This window comes from Physeter macrocephalus, chromosome 8, assembly GCF_002837175.3.
Source record: "Physeter macrocephalus isolate SW-GA chromosome 8, ASM283717v5, whole genome shotgun sequence".
Lineage (NCBI taxonomy): Eukaryota > Metazoa > Chordata > Mammalia > Artiodactyla > Physeteridae > Physeter > Physeter macrocephalus.
The window spans coordinates 1,690,033-1,710,429 of record NC_041221.1 but is presented as its reverse complement, the minus strand read 5'-3'; the positions used below and the strand labels follow the sequence as shown (position 1 = coordinate 1,710,429).

General features: G+C 37.0%; 2 protein-coding genes and 1 pseudogene across 2 annotated transcripts; 2 read left to right on the top strand and 1 right to left on the bottom strand.

The window, feature by feature from the left end:
• Window positions 1-1,249: 1,249 nt before the first annotated feature.
• LOC102973175 (keratin-associated protein 13-1-like) lies at window positions 1,250-1,765 on the top strand (annotated as a pseudogene).
• Window positions 1,766-7,078: 5,313 nt separating this feature from the next.
• On the bottom strand, window positions 7,079-7,639 carry LOC102975435 (keratin-associated protein 13-1-like). Its single transcript, XM_007126475.2, has one exon. It carries the CDS (start codon window positions 7,586-7,588, stop codon window positions 7,079-7,081), a length of 510 nt encoding a protein of 169 aa, XP_007126537.2. The 5' UTR covers window positions 7,589-7,639.
• A 7,208-nt stretch (window positions 7,640-14,847) lies between these two features.
• On the top strand, window positions 14,848-15,402 carry LOC112064001 (keratin-associated protein 13-1-like). Its single transcript, XM_024120453.1, has one exon. It carries the CDS (start codon window positions 14,899-14,901, stop codon window positions 15,400-15,402), a length of 504 nt encoding a protein of 167 aa, XP_023976221.1. The 5' UTR covers window positions 14,848-14,898.
• Window positions 15,403-20,397: the final 4,995 nt, after the last annotated feature.

Genomic DNA, 20,397 nt, shown 5'->3' with positions numbered 1-20,397 from the left:
ACATCTTTTTCTCAACAAAATGGAGGTTTGTGCACCCAAGCACTTTTGTTCAAAAGTAGAAGGGAAATGTTTTTCTATGAAATGAACAAATCAAACAGCACAGAAGCCACAGAGAGATAAACCTTCTTAATCTCTCCTCTTCTTCAAGGTTGTCAATCTTCATTAGCCTACTACACAGAGGTGGAATACAAGTCATAGAACAACAACAACAAAAAAAAAATGACCATCATTTTAGAAATTTTATAATACTTGTCAGAAACACCTGAAAACAATTTAAGTGAAAGTGATATATGTCACTTTCTGAGGCAAAGGAAGAATCTCCTTAAGATGACTCCTTTGCTCCAAAAGTTCAAGGCAATTACCTTATAAACTTTCTATAGAACAGGGGCATTTTTCAGATTCTGGGGAATCCTTTTAGTGGTAAATATCACCTCTGATTAGAGAGAGAAATACTAGGCATTTTTGCCACATTTTTAATGTTTTTTTTCTAGCATCTTAGATAAATAACCTCTAACATTCCAAAATAATATAAAGACATTTATATTTAATATTTAACTCATTCTACAGTAAAGACACACACAGAAGACAGAAAAACGAAGACTGATTCATTAGTTTGCATACAATTTTAAGCAGGGACATCAGAAATAAGGGGATCTCTCAGTTAATATTTCACTAAAGCCATTAAAATAGAGATCCAATTAAAAAAAAAATTCTCATTTGGATCTGCATGTTACCATTGCTGCTCTCTGATGGCACTGTCCATTAGGTAAACTTTCCACTTCCTGGTAACAATCAATGTATGTTTTTGTTTTTAAAAAAATGACTTTGAGTAGATCAGTTAGCAACTTTGCTATCCAGATGGCAATGATTTTGAGACAGACTTTGAAAGGGGTATCAATTATTTTTAATTAAGTCAGCTTCCCTCAGCCCAGACACTACATCTAAAGTTTTCTGAGTGATGTGCTCAGTGACCTTTGGTAGAGAAGGATGACTAAGAGCTTTGAAAATTCAATACTATTACCTGAATTCCAAGGCACAAACATGACTGCACTTTCCAGTTGTAAAACCACAAATACTACATATGTATAACTATGCTGATCTTTCCAATTCAATTAAAAAGAGGAAGGTGACTAGTTTTTATAAACCATGTGGATGACACAGTCAATGATAAGGTTATATAAATGCCTCTGTTGAAAAAGTGACATTCAAACTTAGAGTATTCCCATTGTAAATTACATGTCCTGTCAACATGTCCTACTACCGCTGCTATGGAAACTTCTCCTCCCTCTCCCTTGGGGACCACCTGCGCTACTCAGGCTCCTCCTGTGGCTCTTCTTACCCCAGCGACCTGGTCTACCGCACTGACTGCTGCTCTCCCAGCTCCTGCCGTCTGGACTCCTCTCTCTACACTGGCTGTCAGGAGACTTGCTGTGATCCCAACAGGTGCCAGACATTCCATGTGGTGTCCGGTCCCTGCCAGATGTCCTGCTACCACCGGAGGACCTCCATGTTCTTCATTCCCTGCAGACGACTTACTCTGTGTCTCTGGGCCTCTGGGCTTTGGCTCCAAGTAACTTTCCATCTTTTGATTGTGGCTTCCCGTCTCTGGGCTTTGGATCCAGTGGTTTCCAACCGGCGGGTTGTGGCCCCAATGCTTTCTCATCCTTAAGTTGTAGATCCAGCTTTTACCTTCCGGACCTACCTCTCTTCTAGGAGCTGCCAGTCTCTTTCTTTCCAACCAACCTGTGGACCTGGCTTCTACTAATATTATGCGTGAACACAATACCTACTACATCTAGAAATTTAATGCAATACCTGCTATATCAATATCTATGCTATTTATTGACCTTTTGTCCTACATTTAGCTTATAAATTTGACTTCTACTGTTACCTACTATGGATTAGGGATAAGTTGAATACAGTAACTGGAAATGTATTCATTGAAGAAACATGCCAAAAATATTGAAGCACATTTATTTCCTATTTATTTCTCCTAATGCGTCTATTTCAAATTTTACTAGTAGAAAAAAAATGTTGTAAGTTTAAATAAAAATATGGTATATGACATCCACATATTGGCTTTAACATTATTTGTTTATTTTTGTCTTCAAAACTACTTCTAAATATCTGGCTGGATATTTCTGTATCTTGTATTCATCATTTAAAAAATCTTTATTTTAAAATGTAAAATTGTCCAGTGTCCTTTAGGTTCGGAAGAAATTATTTCATCTTTTATGTTTACTCCATCTGTTAATACCTTCATATGATAAAACCTGAAAATACATTTTTAAGACTACAAACAAATAACTGTGACCTTTGATTTTGTCGTGGGTTAGAAACTTGAATATTTTTATATAAAATAGTTACAAATTGTAAGGTATATTAAATTGACTACATCATATAATTCTGGAAGGAAAATTAATCATAAATACATTCTAAAATATTTGAGAAATTGAAATGGAGATATTCAGTAAGAACTTAGATTTTAGTGAGTTAGATTTGGTGAGCATTCCAGTTCTCCCAGCTTTACAGGCATATAAGAAATCAAATGAAATTTCTAATTGATTTATAAATGAAACATCTAACACATTCCAGTACTTATTAGCAAGTAAGCCCAACATTTTCCATACAATCCGTTATACAAGTTTGATGGGGTCCCAATTGCTACTATTTTTTTAGTTCTCTTGATAACATTTGTTTGGAAAAAAATAAACAAAAAGAAAATGAAACTCAAAAACAATCCAAATATTCTCTTGTTACAACATTCAACTAAATATTTTAGCAGCTGATCACTCCTGAATCAGCAGTTATGCTCCAAACTTTTATCCATTATGTCAAGGACAACATTACTGAAAGACACAGATGACCTAGATTCTCACCCACAGGGTAATCATATGTCTTGGTTTATTCCATTTGTCTCAGCATCCAGTCCCATTTGGTAATTGTCTTAGATTTTTCACCTTTTATTTATAATGAATAATTGAGTTAACATAAGTGATGATCAGTTCAGGAAACCACTTTGCTTTTGCTATGGTTTCATCTAGTGGAGTATGACATACATGTATAGTGTACAGAGTTTTCACTTTAACCAGTGTTAAATCTGAAAGAAGACAAGCCATATCCTATCCTTTCTTTGGTCATCCTGCCTGAACAAAATGGAACTACTCCTTTTATTGCAAAGGGATCATGGAAAACAAATTACACTCAGATACAAGCAGTAGGACAGCTCACATGTTCAAAACTTGGTGGAGGGTCATTTGTCATTCTAACCTAGCCAGTACTGCTATGGCTATTTCCACAGCTTGCAAGATGCAATAATACACCCCAAACTATCAGTTGGTGGAGATAGTGTGGAATTTAGAATTACTGATTAGGTGTACATAAAATATGGGCCTAAAATTGAGGGCGGCACACAGCATATAAATATTAATCTAAATGCTCTTGCTACAGTGGCTTGGCCACATGTCGTGTTGTTTAAATCTACAACTATTCATTTTATTGTTTGGGAACATCTTTCTTCTTTAAACTTTGCAAAAAAATATCTTTTTAGGAGCAAAGAGCTAAAACTAAAAGTTCATATTTAATTTAAAAATGTGAATACTTAATTTCTATTGCTAAAGCAAATTGATGGTGAATATATAACTTGTACAGCAATTCAATAACATTTACTCTCCACCACTGGGGTCAGAAATATCACTTACCACATGAAAAATACGAGGCAATTTTGCTGAAGAAGCATCAGTATCTATTTCAAAAGATAGAAATTTTAAAACAATTACTTCCAAAGATAATTATTTGTCACTACTAGTTGCAAAAGCTGTGTTAATATATCACGCTGAACCATACATTTCATTTAGGTCACATAACTATTCTAACTCATTTTCACTCATGTTAAATCCTAAGTTTTCTTGTGCAAGTAAAAACAAACAAAAAAATCCAACAACAACAACAACAACAAAACAAAACAACAAATGAAGCAGTAGCTGATGATATGCTCCTCCATTAGCAAAAGAAAAATTTCACTAAGGATTAATGAAGCCAGAATTATGTCAGTATTGTTAAATGCTTCAAATCAAAAATGAATTAATTCCAATAGTGGTTTGATTTCTTCATGCAGTCCAAAGAATCCATGTAAAGCTATTGAAAGTTCATAATACTCTATTTGACAATGCTAATGTAAAATCATTTAAAAAGTTCAACATCAAAGATAAAATTATTGGTTGCCTCAGTAACAATAAAAATACAAGTTTTGGTGAAGGACAACATCATGGTAAAAACAATAAAGTAAGATTCCCATGGACAAAAAATATAGTTGTAATTGCTGTAAACATATGACCCATAATTGAAACCAAACATGCTGTAATATTCTGTTACTCAGAGTAGAAGCTGTAGTTTTAAAACATTTTTGTATATAACCAGAGTAGGTTATTTTGGCATGTTTTTCCCTACCTCATCAATCACCTCTTCCACCTCTGTTGTATTATTGTTTTCCTCATTCCTTTGTGTTGTTGATTTTTATGTCATTAGTATGTTATTTTACATAACAAAGCACACACACGTAGGGAAATTATTTTTGTCTCTTGCTTGGGCTATACATTCTTCAATGCCTGATTCTCAAACTTTTTTCCACATTCTATGTTACTTTTGCATCCAATTATACTACTTTTCTCTCTGCAGGAACTTTCCCATGATTTTATCCTGATTGACTCCTTGCTCCTTCAATCTGACTCACCAAAATGGGAATGCAGTTTACAGATTAGTGAGATGTCACAGTTTGGCAATTTCACTTTTTTAAAAAATTTTCAGAGAAAATCTTCTAGGAGTGACAGTGTTTGTGTTGGGGGAATTTGGAGGGAAGATAAGAAATCTGCCAAGTTACATAAGAATCATCTTTATCTCTTATGTTTTAAATTTTTAACAATAAGCCCATTATCTTCCATTTTTTTGGTTGCTGGTATTGAAATTGTGGCTGTGTAAGAGAGGGTTTCGTTTTGTTTTCTATTCTTGTTCATAGCATTAGTTATTGAGAATGGGAACATTATAATGTGATGTTAATAATGATAATTATAGGATTTGTCATAGCACTCAGGATTTCTAGCAATATCTTCCTGAGGGGTAATGAAGTATTTCTCTTGGACTATTATTAAATATTATGGTTAATGCAAATGTTTTCAAGAGAAATTAGCTCAGCTTTCTTTAGCTTCCTTCTCCTAAATGCTACATTTATTTTTATTTTTCTCTTTATTATGAATAGTATTCATAAGGCTAATGAAACTAAATCCAATAGGAGCTGAAGTCTATTCAGGTAAAGCAATCTCTGTAGAGAAATACTCAAGGATCTTGGTTAAAAAAGGAGTTTTAAAAAACTTCAGGAAAGAACAAGAAAAGATTAATTCAGGAGATTGGATTCTACTAGATCTTTAACCAGATGGACTGGATTCTACTAGAACCTTTAACCAGGTTATAGTAGATGTATAATCTTGGGCAAGATTCTAATTCTTTTTGACTTTTCATTCCTTCATGTCTAGAAAGATCTATATGACACAATGTCTGTCTTTCTCACAAGGATGTTTGAGCATTAAATGCAAGTGGTGTATCTGGTACCCTTGTATTCTCTGTTATATCCTCATTTTCTCACCTATGATCCCAGGCACAGCTATGGTGGACAATTTCATGCAGGTTTCAACCCTCTTTGCACAGACAGTCTCTCCCTTCATGCATAGACAACTTTTCTTTCACTCTCTACCTGGGCTTCTCAGAGGGCACAGCCAGGAAAACAAAAGGAACGCACTATGAATCTTCTTTGCACAGGTAATGAGGTTCCAGGAAAGTGACAAACATCAGGGATGACATTCTAGCAATGGGAGACAGAAGCTGATGTATAAATGCTTCCCCCTGTTGATCAGATCCTGGGGTGGACAATTGCAAAAGTCACTCTATACATTCCTGAAAAGGCCCTGAATGACTGAGTCCCCATTGCCCACCATAAAGTCGACCAAAAAATATGTCCCTTTATGAAATTTTCATCTTTGATTCTTTCACCTTCCATGGTCTCCCAAACAAGCTCCCTGGGGTCTCGTGGCAAATACACTGTCTGCACCCAAGGTTTTGACTTCAGCTCTGCTTTCGGGGAGAGAGGGGTTCAGGCTAAGACTAATGGATACAAATGTTTGTTCAGCATTGCTCAGGTGTGTTGCTCTTAGTTGATGCAGTTCGAACCTTGGAGAAGCATCAGGAGGTTTTCCCACACCTCCTTAACCCAGGTACTCCCCACTTAAGGTCATTGTGTATTTCTTTACATATGTTGTAAATGGGGATGGCTCAGGAATGGATCATGCTCAGGGACCAGGCTCAGGGAAGGGTCGTGGCACTTCTGCCAACCAATAGGGAGCAAAACATCTATTTAGCAGTTGTTTAAGGCTCATCTTTTCTCTTAGCTGAAAATCCACACTCAGATAGTAGACTTTCAGGTATGTTTTTGGTCTATGTGTAACCTTATCTTATAAATTATATTATATTCTTGTTACCTGCATTTCTAGTTATGTGTCAATTTCTCTGTTTTCCTTTATCAGCAGAAATCCATGACTACATTCTCAGGCAAGTGTCACTGATATTGAGACATACAAAATATGGACCTCTAGGAAATAAATACTCCCAGTAGGGAACATATGCATTGACAAAAGAAATTTGCTCAAATCTATGAAAATGTGTGTTCCCAAACCCAGTTTCAGAGTCATATTGATCTTTATTTTAAATTCTCAAATCCTAAATAAACTATAGGCAAATAATAATAAGATGAACAATATATTTTGGTGCTAGATGACAACATAAATTTATTAGATTAAGATTTTCATTTTCAACTGCTCTTCTAAGAAAATCCAATAGCATATTTTCTATCAATAGTACAGATATTAGAACTTCATATTGGGTTATTCATTAAATTCAGAGTCTCTCAAAAGTTGATGATGCAAGAAACTGATGATTTAAGAATAAAAGAACAGTGGTAAATGGTGAGAATGAAAATGATGGCTGTACTGAGTAAAGACTTTGATCTCAATACTCGAAAGGATCTAGACCCTCAACAAGTTGAATGATAGAAACCGAATCCACATGTTGGTCTGTAACACGATGATTGGCAGCTACTGGAGGCAAAGTGGGTAGGACGGCAGAATCTGGATCCACAGCCCAGGGAAGGGAAGCCACAGACTCCATAACCCCGGGGTTTGAGGCCACGGAATCCATAGCCCAGTGAGTAGCAGCTTCTGGATCCAGAGCTCAAGGAACTGCAGCTGCTGGACCTAAAGCCCAGACACCCAGAATAAGTTGTCCAGCAGGGACTGCAGAGACTGGAGGTACTGGGGCGGTAGCAGAATGTCTGGCAGGGACTGGACACCACAAGGGATGTTTGGCACCTGGTGAGCTCACAGCAGGTCTCCTGACTGTAGAGAGAGGAGCCCAGCTGGCAGGTGCTGGGAGAGCAGAGGTCAGTGCTGTAGACCAGGTTGCTGGAGTAGAAGGAGCCTGGGTAGCACAAGTGGCCCCCGAGGGAGCGGAAGGAGAAGTTTCCAGAGCAGCAATTATAGGACATGTTGGCAGGAGATGTGAGTTCAGCTGAGTTACTGTGAGAAGATTCTAAGTTTGAATGTCACTCCTGCACTCTGACATTTATGTACTTTCAGCAATGGGTGTGACACCTATGGGGTCATGGTTCCTACATTAGATTTCCTCTTTTGCATCTGTGTAATTCAATAGTCTTCTCTGTAATTGCAGTTGCATTCGAATAGTTTTCCTCATTTGTTTTTATGGGTGCTGTAATTTTGTTGTTATAACCAAAGCCAATGGACTACTGCTGTGTCAGAAATGCTGACTGTTTTACATTAATGCACATCCCATCATGACCAGGAAAGCAAGAAGACCAGGAAAGCTTTTCCTCTGGTTTATGCTAATCTGATTCCTGTATATCCACATCTGGTTTTGCTGGTAGATGCTTTCCTCCTAAGAGTGGGGAATGAGACAAAATTCCATTTTTTTCTGGTACAATGGATCAGAGGCACAGCTTCTAGCTGGATGGAATCCTTCATGGAATGATCCACCTTGTCAACATTCATTCCCATTCTCCAAAATCACTTGGTGGTAATCTGTTATGGCAGCAATAGAAAATGAATACATCAAGTATCACAGTTACAGTGTGTCTTTAATCCAATGAAGAGAGACCAAAAATAGATAAAACAAAGAGACTGAGAGAGAAATGGCTAGAAACTGAAAGACACTTTGCTGTGTATGTAAAGATAAGATGACAAAAAAAAAAGAAAAAAGGCTCAGTTGAAATAGTACCAGGGAAGCTCAATCTGGGCCCATCTCTATTCAGCCAGGAGGGAAACACTAGTCTGATGAGGGGAGGAAACAAACGAAAGTGAAACAGAGAAGGCTCAGGAAAATTTATTTTTCTATTGCACTCAAATTACTGTCTGTTTCCTAATGTCTTTTTAATTAAAATTTTCAAAATTAGTATATTTTATGAATTTTGATATGTTGTTCCTTTTATCATCTACATTTATAAATACCTAGGACTTCTATTGTCTTGGAATGTCTCTAGTTTTTCTCTGCACAGGCTTTGAATGACTTACTGGCACTTGAAGAGCTGCAGTTTGAAGGTTTTTTTCTTTCCAGTTCTCTCTTCCTCTGCAGAACGTATGAATCTCTCTCTCTCTTCTCTCTTTCTGTCCCCACAGTAGCATTTTTCTTTCCTCCTTTTTCTGTGCTTACCTTAGACTTTCTCTTCTGTTTTTTCATATACATATATATGTGTATATATATATATATATATAGCCTCTCCTTAACTACAGATTCTAAGTTTAAAAACAAAGTTTGCTAGATTTTTCATATTCTGAGAGCATTAACAGATACTTTCTAGTTCATTCACAAAATATTCAATGTTAGAATAAAACCAGTTAAATTATATTCCAGACTCAAGGAAATATAGTGTTATGGTTGATAGCAATATTTTCTTATTTTATTTTCTAATAAAACAGCTATAAACTTACAAAAAATAATAATGTTAAAAATATTGAATTTTATCAATAAAATCTATGGCAACTTAAATGTAACATATGTAGACCTTCTAGAAGGAAGAGGACCGAGGAAAGAAGTAAATACACCCAATTCAAATAGTTACTTGGTGAGTCCTTTATTTTCTGTTCTTCAAGACGAGAATTCATTTCTCCTTGCTTTGTGCCTCAGCAAGTAGGTAAAATGTCTAATTGATACAATACTGTGGACACTATTCCTTCCCCGTTTTTTCTGTTTTCAAACACAACTCTAAAATTATTCTGATATTGGCCAAAGGGTACAAGATTTTAATTATGCAGGATGAATAAGTTCTGCAGATCTGATGTACAGCCTGGTAACTATAGTGAATAATACCACTAATACTATTTTGTATACTTGATATTTCCTAAGAGAGATGATCTTAAGTGTTCTCACCACACATACACACACAAATTGTAACCACGTGAAGTGATGGATATGTTAGTTTGATTTCAGTAATCATTTCACAATATATACCTATAGCAAAACACCATATTTTACACTATATATATCAACTGTTATTTGTCATTTATACTTCAATAAAGCTGGACAAAATTTTAAAAATGTTTGAATATAAAATACCTGAGTTAAAAGGGGAACATAAATTTATCTGGCAAAACTGGGAAATTGAGTGAATTTGTCTTCAGTTACTCCAGTTTCCTTGTTCAAGGACTATTCCCTGAGAAGAGGTATTCTTCTCTTCCCTTTGCTCTAAATTGCTAAATTTTCATCTACCTTAAATTAATATAAATTCACGAAGAATTTGTAAACTCCCTAAATGGACTAAATTAAGCCCAGAGATTATATTGTTTGTTCTATGTAACATAAACCTCCACCATTATATTTGTTCTTTTTTAAAAGCTGAGTTATTTATAACAAAAATTGAGATATGTATTTCATGTAAAATTTATCACTTTGAGCTGTGCATCCAGTGATTACTGATTTTTTAATTGCGGAGTCTAAACCCTTATGTTATGAACAAAATAGTTTTGGTATGTGAGGTGTGTTTCCAGCAGAATCTCGTCCATAGTTGAAAGTTACAATGGTCGGCACCCAGCTACTGTTCTTCTCCAAATTACCAGTCAACTTGTCACTAACCTGCTGGGGATCTTTCTTTTATTAATCATCTAGGTTTGAAACAATAAACAAAAGTCAATACTTCTTATATAAAGATCCCCTTTAATCACTATCTATTATGACCTATTAGCCACAAAATATGTTCTTTATTATTATCCAACATAGATTAGCAGACTTTTGAATTTTGTGTTCTTAAAAATATAATCATTAGATAAAGATATCATGGCTGCCTTTCTTAAATGTGCCACATGCAATACTAAAGCACATTTCCCTTTGTAATATATTCTTGGTATTTTTCCCTAGGAATTTAAAATTACAATTTACTTATTTTTATTAACGTATGGTTGATTTACAATACTGCATTAGTTTCAGGTGTACAGCACAGATTCACTTATAATGTACATATTATATATATATTCCTTTTCAGATTTTTTCTCTTATAAGTTATAAAATATTGAGTATAGTTCCTTGTGCTATAATTACAATTTTACAAGGTGGAGAAACATCGAAGATTTTTCAGTAAATGTATTAATGAGGCATCCAAGTATTTTTCTATAAATTATCTGGAGACATATCTTGAGAATATGGATTCAAGGGCAAGTTTTTTACTTGGGAGGTGATCACAGTAAACACCTGCAGGGGGTGGGAAGCTTGACAGGGAATGGAAGGAAGGCAGTACAGGGTGCATTACTAGGCCAGGCACCACTGTAGACAGCTGGATCTCAGTTCTAGTGGAGGATTCCCTGTGCAGGGGCTCAGCATGCCCTGGGAAGTGAAAAAGTCCTTAGGCAGAGCTTTACAGATGCCCCGAAGAATCAGCCTTCGGAATGTACAGATGATTACCCAGGAGACGTAGGCAGGGCGTGGACAGCTTCCGTTGGGAGTGGGGTGTCACTTAGAAAAGCAAAGATGCAATAAATATGGAACAGAACAAGATAAGGTCTGGAAGGTTAAAACGGGATGAGAAAATCAGAAAGGTATGAAGGCACGTGGTGAGTGTAGGCCGTATTGTAACGGTGTAAGGCACGGGAAGTGGTACGGGGGTGGGAGACAGGGTTAGAAAGAAAGGTTGATACTCACAACAGCAGCATTTAAATTCCATGACTTCTGGTGTCATCTATTACTACTTAAACTGCTATAACGGACTTTTAAATGGTCACCTTCACTGTAGCTACTCCCTTATTTGAAATGCTCTTATGTATTCTAAACATAAATAAACCTTTCAAAATTACATAAAATTAGCAAGCTAACACTGTTTAAAACATTGAACAATTCCTCTCAATGAGAATAGAAAAGCTGGAGAAATTTTTAAAAAAAAATCTGTGTTTGAAAACTTCAGAGACATATCAAAATGTTCCAGAGTCACAGAGACAATATATGGGTCAGAACTGAAATCAAAAGAAATGAGCCTATATCTGAAGTTGCTATTCCCTTCAAATTATATGTTGATTTTGAAAGTAGTGACTAAGAAGCTGAGAGAATTTTGATAAATTAACAGGGCTAGAGAAATAAATTTAGAATTTTGGGCTTACCAAAGAGTTGGGACCATGGAAAATATCCCAGACCATGGAGAAGCAGTTCCTAGAAGTAAAACTGAGTTGCTAATAGACAGCTTCCTATAAGAACTGAAACCCAGGTTTGAATTCTCTCAATCCCTCTTTGGATTAAAATAATCTAGAATTCTGACATCTTTATCCTAGCAGCCTTCCAAAAACATAAGCAAATCTTTCTGGAGGGAGGTAAAGTCACCCAGGTTTTTAAAATATATATGAAATATCTATTACTCTAAAAATATAGCAGGAATATGAGAAAATAAGACTGGAACAAAACAAAACAGCAGAAAATAGAATCTGAAATACACAATCCATATAATGGACATGTCAAAATCAGACATTAAAATACCTATGTAAAGAATTTAACAATAGGAAATAGGAAAATACTATTATCAAGTAACAGTTATGTTTAAAGAATTAAAGGTAAGATTGAAGATTTTGGCAGAAAACTGAAAACTAAACAACAGAAACTAATTGACATTTTTAGAAATTTACAAAAGAATAACTGATTTGGAAAACCTAATTTATATGTTTTATCAGGGGATTAAACATTGCTGAATAGACAATTAGTGAATTAAAAGTTGGAATAGAAGGAAAATGCCCAAACTAAAACATAAAAAGACAAAAAGATTGAAAATAGAGAAAAGACTGTAAGAGGCATATATAACATAGTTTAATAGTGTATTTTGCTTATAATTAGAAACTCAGGGAAAAAAGGAAATAAAAATGGGACAGAAAAAATATCTGAAGAGACTATAGTAATGAGGAAAATAAGAAGAGCTGGCCTAAGGTTGAGATGGTTGAAAGATGGGCTTTAGCAAACGTTACCCAGAGACAGCCTGCAACAAATGCTCCAAAGCTAAACTTCCAAACTGTTTTCTTTAATTATTAAATAACTGAAATAATTTTATTTGTTAACCTGGGTTGCCATGTACAAGACAGAATGTCCAGTCTGAATGTTTTACTACCCACCAACCAATTAGTTTAATTCCAAAAATATGTAGACAAGATTCAACATACTCAGATTACCTGCATTTTTCCCTCACCAGAATCTACCCTTTGTATTTTAAATCTTATCTTGCCTTTGCTTCTTTAAGACAAAGTTTAATGACTGTCTCCTTTACATTTAAAGTAAGCATTTAGAATGTTTAACATGCAAAACAGAGAAGTGCATCTGGGAATTCTTTGACACACGGATTAAGGAACCATCACAAATTTCAGACACAACAAATACAAAGAAAAAGATGGCCCAGGCTGTCACACCAAAAAAAAAGACAATCTACAAAGAGAAATATACAAATCCACAATCACAACTAGAAATTTAACACTCTTCTTTCACTTCTGATAGAAACAGATGACAGACAAACAAACAATAAAGGCATAGAAAATATTAACGACATGATTAGCAAATATGGCCTAAGTAACATGCATAAAACATTGCGGTCAAAACTTCAGAATATCAGTTATGTTCAAGTGCCCACAAAGCATTTACCAAAATAGATCATATGCTGATCATAGTGGTATAAGCTAAGAAGCAATAGCAACTGGAACAACAGAATTAACTAGTAAATCCTCATACATTTGGAAACTAAGCATTATGCTTGTAAACAATCCATCCTCAAAGAAGAAAGCACAATAAAATATCAAAATTAAACTGTGCTTAGTAGGAAAGTTATAGCCTTAAATGCATACATTTTAGAAGAATGGCTGAAAATCACTGAATCCATATCCACACTAAGGAGTGAAAATTGGAAAGTGCATTAATCCCAGATTAAGCAAAAGAGTGAAATAACAGAAGGGCAGAATTTACTGTTAAAAAAATAAGGAAATGGAAAATCAGTAACACCAGATAGATTCTTGGCAACAAATCCGTAAGGCCCGGAAGAGACATAATTGGGCTGGCAAAAGTCACTCCATAACTTACTGTGTTAGTACAGGTCATTCATGAAGCAGACACCAAGATGGAATTAAAGGTACAAGGATTTTATTGGGAAATGTCTGTGGGAGAAAAGAGTTGGGGGAGGGAGTGAAGAAGGCTAGGAGACGTCAGACTTCCATGCGAGTCTGACCAGAGTGAAGAAGAGAGGGAAGGACATGCCCCAGGTAGCCATAGATTAAAGATAGTTCCTCAAGGCCATTGGAGAATCCTCAGTTCTTGGCCATCAGAGGATTCCATGTGTCTCTGCTATGCTCAGTCATTGCCTGGGAGCAGCCCCATGGAAAGGAAGGCTTCCATGCCAATGAAGTGTTAGATTTCAGACCATAGCATAGGGGGCCCTTGGTCAATCAAGCCTCCTGCAGATGAAGATCTGAGAAGTAAATTCTCAGGGCTGCTACACGTACAGATGAGAATCTGTTAAGACTACAGGTCTCATATCAGATACACTGAATATAAAACTCAATTTTTCCTTCCCTCATCTCAATATTTCTTAGCTCTTTGATTCTCTTCATAAGGGTCCAAACTGGCCTGCACTTGTGACTCTGTCTTGGTTCTGTCCCTCACTGTCACTATGTCTCCAAATAATTGTCCAGGTTTCTCTCTGGTTGTAGCCATCAGTGATATTCAATTTGTCCTGGATGATATTTTTTCCTCTCCATTGTATCTGAGACACATGTGTAATAGAATGTAATAGGTGTGCAATAATTTTGAAGAATGAGAAAACATAGGGACAAGTAAGGTCAGTATTTAGTAGATTCCTCCTTCAAGCCAAAGTTGCACCTCTGATCCATTGACAAAGGAGATATAATTTTATCTTACTTAACCACCATTTGAGAAAAGTGTTTTCTCATCATTGCCAGACACAAAACATCCAAGGATTATGACAAGAGAAAAAGAAAAATGATGCTGATCTCACCATCATAGTTTCTGACTATGATGGGATAAGCATTAGTGTGAAACAGTCATAGCATTTCTGACATAGTGTAGTTCATTGGCTTTGGCTATAACACCAAAATATAGCACCCATAAATACAATATGGGGAAAACAATTCCAACTGCAATTACAGAGAAGATTACTGAGTTACACACCTGTAAATGAGGGAGCACAAATATGTAAAAAATGACCCTGTAGGTTACCACACCTACTGCTGAGAGTGTATATATACACACCTGTCCAGAAGGTTAAATTCAAACTCAGAATCTTCTCCCTGTAACTCAACTGAGCTCATACCTCCTGTCAACATGTCCTACAACGGCTGCCCTGGAAACTTCACCTCCTGCTCCCTTGGAGGCTATCTGCGCCACCCAGGCTCCTTCCAGCCCAGCAACCTGGTCTACAGCACTGACCTCTGCTCTCCTAGCACCTGCCTGCTGGGCTCCTCTCTATTACGTGGCTGTAAGGAGACCTGCTATGAGCCCATCAGGTGCCAGACATCTCGTGTGGTGTCCTTTCCCTGCCAGACATCCTGCTACCACCCAAGGACCTCCAGGCTCTGCAGTTCCCACTGGACAACTTATGCTGGGTGTCCGGGCTTTAAGTCCAGCAGTTGCCTCTCCCTGAGATCTGGATACAGAAGCTGTTACTCAAAGGCCTTTGGATCCCATGGCTTCAGACCCCTGCGTTATGGAGTCTGTGGCTTCCCTTCCCTGGGCTGTGGATCCAGATTCTGGCACCCAATCAAATATCCTTCCAGGAGTTTCCGTTCATCTTGTTACTGGCCAATCTGTAGACCTGGCTTCTACTGATTAATTTGTAGAAGAGTCAAATCCATTAAGAAATTTAGTTTCTGTACTCTGATTATGTATTATCTTAATTTCCTCCATTGAAAAGTATTCTGACGTTCCCCGATCACCCACAACTCTACCTCTCCAGCCCTCGAGCACTGGGTGATAGATTAACTCTGTCAAGCTACAAAATTAATGAGAAATTCAAATTGAATTGTTGATCGAATTTATGGTTTTGTACTTCTCCCAAAGATAGATGGAACGTCAAATAATTTGATTTTAATAAACTCTTTATTCTGCTATCCAAATATGCTGTGACTATTGTTATTTACTAGTAATGTGTCAGCTAGGATTTGTATTGTCGTTGCTTCTGTTAATGGGCTTTGGTAAGCTCAGATCTGGGGGGCTATGCACTAATTTTGATTAGGCTTAGATATTTTTCTGTTTTTAAGCAAGAGTTTTCCCCGGATGCCCCAGTTTCTTGGTACAGACTTTCCCTAAAAGAAAATCCAAGTGATTTGAATATCTTTATTCACACAATAAGCATGGACCATGCATCTCTAAAGATATTATGTACGAGAATGGTTTTAAGAGTGTCGGAATAAAATTTAGACTTCTAGGATGAGGCATGTGCATAAAGGGTATTAAAATGGAAGACTAGTGTGTGGGTGTACATTTTCAGACTAGGAGCACCTCTGAGCTTTAGATAATCACAGTGGTGGAAATTTTCTCATCTTTTCAATTGACTAAATCCCTGTACCCCAGTTACTCTTTTCAGTCTGCTCTAATTATCACCATTTGTATAAGAAGGCAGGCAACAAACTTAGATGGGAAGGAACTAGGCTCAGCAGGTGTGAGGTTGCACCTGGGTTCCTAGTCAACGTAGCAGCTGAATCTAACTGCAAACAAGAAAGCCTTAATATTATCAAAAATGAATGTTTCAATTGTATATTGAAATAAAATTGGATATTCTTTATTTTATGCCATTCTTCTGACATCCAAGTGTTACACAAAGTAACATACTGACATAGCATAATAATAACTGGAAACTTAATATCCATATAAAACAAGTAATGTTCAATTATTTTTCCTATCGTTATTTTATAAGATTCTCAAACATCCCTGAAATTAGAAAATGGGTTGCAGGGTATGAGAGGCTTAGCAAAATCTAGCCTCATAAATATTTCTCAGTCTTCTCATCACATTCCCTTTACTTCTTCCTTTACTACCAACATGATAAAATATAAAACATAAAGGAGTTAAATAGAATTTTACAAGATACACAGCAAGTTACAGTAGAGTGACGAAGTAGAATGACTTTATTCCATCCAACTGTATCATTCTCTCTTTTCTCTTCCCTCATGTGCTCCTTCTCTTCCTCATCTTCTTATCCCTCTTCCTTCTCCTCCCCCATGTTTAGGAAATAGTTATGGTGACTGTATAGTTAGAAGGAAAAAAATAAAGGAATAATGAAAAGAAATTAGGAAAAAATTCATCAGTCACTGCATTATAAAAATTTAAATGATAAACAGTAAACTCCTCTGTAAGCTGTCCTGCTTATGAATCTTAATGATTCAAGTTCATCTCATGTGCATAATCTCCAACCAAAGAAATAATCAACTTTTAAACTTCAAAACATAAGCAACTGCAGAACACTCATGGAAAACAACTGAAGTTTTTGGCCAAGCTGATGCCTCATCTATTAATGTCTCTCAATTTGAGATGCAGGAGTGGAAAGTTTTCTGACTTTAGAAATATACTAATACCTTAGTTTTTAAATTATTGCTATAACAAATTATATCAAATAAGCCATATATATATATATACATATACACATAATAGCTTAAACAACAATTTATTATAATTCTGTAGGAAAAAATTCAGGCAGTCTCACTGGACTAATATCATGGTGCTGGAGGGATTACATTTCTTTCCAGAGGATCTAGGGGAAAACCTATTTACTTCCTTTTTTTTTGTTTTCTAGAGGCCATCCGAATTCCTTAACCAATGTCCCACTTCCTCCATCTTCAAAGCCATCAATGGTGGGTCAAATCCTTCTTACAATGCATGACTCTGACCTACGCTTCTGCCTCTCTCTTCCATTTTTAAGGATGCTTATAATCATGTTGGGTCCACCCGGCAGTCTCTATTTTAACATCAACTGGTTAGCAACTTTAATTACATCTGCTACTTTCATTACCTTTGTCACATAACATAACATATTCAAAAGGTGTATAAATAACTTTAAGGGGCCATTATTCTCCCTACCAAAACTAGTAAACAAGCATATGTATAAAAACAACTCAAAGATTTATTAAGTGTAACTAGCAGTTTAATGAAGTGATCACAAACAAATACTAAAATTCAATGGTGGAGACAATGAATTTATAATACTACAATTATGTCTGAAATTAAATATCCCATTTCAGGTAGATAGTCAAAATAAGAAAACTGTATTATTTTTACAACAAGAAACACAACTCCTGAACTGATGTCTTGCCTTTATCACTCAGAAAACTGCATCTTCCTCTGTCCCAAGTCTCTGGCACATTATATATTTCCCAGAGTAAAGATTTTATTCTTTCTCTATTTCATCAATTAATTATAGTATAGTGAATAATATAGTGGTCATCCAGATTTCATTAACTTAATCCCACTCTGCACAGCTAAGAGGACACCAGGGCTTCCTTGGTGGCGCAGTGGTTGAGAGTCCGCCTGCCGATGCAGGGGACACGGGTTCGTGCCCCGGTCCGGGAGGATCCCACGTGCCGCGGAGCGGCTGGGCCCGTGAGCCACGGCCGCTGAGCCTGCGCGTCCGGAGCCTGTGCTCCGCAACGGGAGAGGCCGCAACAGTGAGAGGCCCGCGTACCGGAGAAAAGAAAAAAAAAAGGTAGAAACAAGCAGCCTATCAAGGGTGAGACAGAGAGAGAGGGAGAGGCAGAGAGAGGGAGCCAGGAGGAGCTCAGGATGTCTGGAAGGTAGGGGCAGCCTGAATCCTCCTGGGGTGGCGAGAGACTGAGCGGGGAGCTGTGTGTGGAGCAGGGGCGCTCGGAGGACGGGAGGGTGGGGCAGGGGAGGAGCAGAGGCGGGGAGGAGGTCTGGAACGCGCCGCAGGAGTGGCCAGGGCCAGAGAACAAGAGGGAAGGGCCCTTACAGTAGACAGTGAGGGTGGTGGGCGGCGACTGGCCCCGGCCCAGCCTGTTGGTCCCCTGGCGGAGCGGCTGGGCCCGTGAGCCATGGCCGCTGGGCCTGCGCGTCCGGCGCCTGTGCTCCGCAACGGGAGAGGCCACGGCAGTGACCGGCCCGCGTACCGCAAAAAAAAAAAAAAAAAAAAAAAAAAAGAGGACACCAGCTGGCACTTATCTGGCTTCTAGCTTCCGAATTCCTCCTGCTGCATGCTTCCACAGATGCATAACACCATGGACTGTGAACCCAGGGGTTTGAGTCCCAAGCTGCTGCCCACACAACTAAATTTCCAGAAGCTGCTGATTATCTGTCTATCAACTTGCTTCCAGTTCTGATTTCCAAGAATAAATATACCTAGTTTCCCAGGAAATTCTCTCATGAATCATTTCTAGGCACTTGATATAACAATTTCTATTTATCAATGTTTATCTCATTAGTAATTACAGAGAACAGCTTTATCCTTCCCAACTCCCTGTACCCATGATATTTGTTTTTTTGTTTTTTTAATTAGTCACACCTCAGAACAGTTTGTCAAGCATTTTGCCGGTATTACTATTTTCACAATATTTTCATTAAGCCTCTACCATGAGCCAAAATCTCTGCTATGGAGATATATTGTTGAATATACCTTTTAAAATAAAATTGTTTTGTGTATTACTCCATAATGAAAAATGGAGTAAGAAAATGTGTGCTCTTTGTTCTAACAGGACTGAAAGTCTAACAGAGAAAGCAAATATAAAATAATGAGCTGTGAATGAGTCCTTGATGCTACAATAACATACATCAAGGGAACCTCATCTAGTCTTAGAAGTCAAGAAAAGATTCCCAGAGGAACTGCATCTGACACAGGTCTAAGGGATAAGTAGGGCATAGATAGGTGGGGCTTGCAGAAGTGTTTTTAGGACCAAAGTCTTGAGATGTGCATTATAAAACTGAAAGCCATTTTTGTCTGGTCATTGAGGCGAAAGGAAGGAATGACTTGAAATTAGACCAGAAAGATTTTGGGGCCATTTTCCCCAGGTCTTTAGTGCTAATTCAGCATTGCACTTTCAACAAATACTAAAATTCAATGGTGGAGACAATGAATTTATAATACTACAATTATGTCTGAAATTAAATATAATATCCCATTTCAGGTAGATAATCAACTTCTAAAAGCAACAAGAGCTGTTGAAGGGTTTTAAGCAGAGGTATAAGACTGTTGCACAACACATTTTTCCCCCTTTCTTGGTACAGACTTTCCCTAAAAGAAAATCCAAGTGATTTGAATATCTTTATTCACACAATAAGCATGGACCATGCATCTCTAAAGATATTATGTACGAGAATGGTTTTAAGAGTGTCGGAATAAAATTTAGACTTCTAGGATGAGGCATGTGCATAAAGGGTATTAAAATGGAAGACTAGTGTGTGGGTGTACATTTTCAGACTAGGAGCACCTCTGAGCTTTAGATAATCACAGTGGTGGAAATTTTCTCATCTTTTCAATTGACTAAATCCCTGTACCCCAGTTACTCTTTTCAGTCTGCTCTAATTATCACCATTTGTATAAGAAGGCAGGCAACAAACTTAGATGGGAAGGAACTAGGCTCAGCAGGTGTGAGGTTGCACCTGGGTTCCTAGTCAACGTAGCAGCTGAATCTAACTGCAAACAAGAAAGCCTTAATATTATCAAAAATGAATGTTTCAATTGTATATTGAAATAAAATTGGATATTCTTTATTTTATGCCATTCTTCTGACATCCAAGTGTTACACAAAGTAACATACTGACATAGCATAATAATAACTGGAAACTTAATATCCATATAAAACAAGTAATGTTCAATTA

Excerpts from the sequence above, each read along its gene's own strand:
- LOC112064001 (XM_024120453.1), top strand. The coding sequence starts at position 14,899 with ATGTCCTACAACGGCTGCCCTGGAAACTTCACCTCCTGCTCCCTTGGA.
- LOC102975435 (XM_007126475.2), bottom strand. The coding sequence starts at position 7,588 with ATGTCCTATAATTGCTGCTCTGGAAACTTCTCCTTCCGCTCCCTCGGG.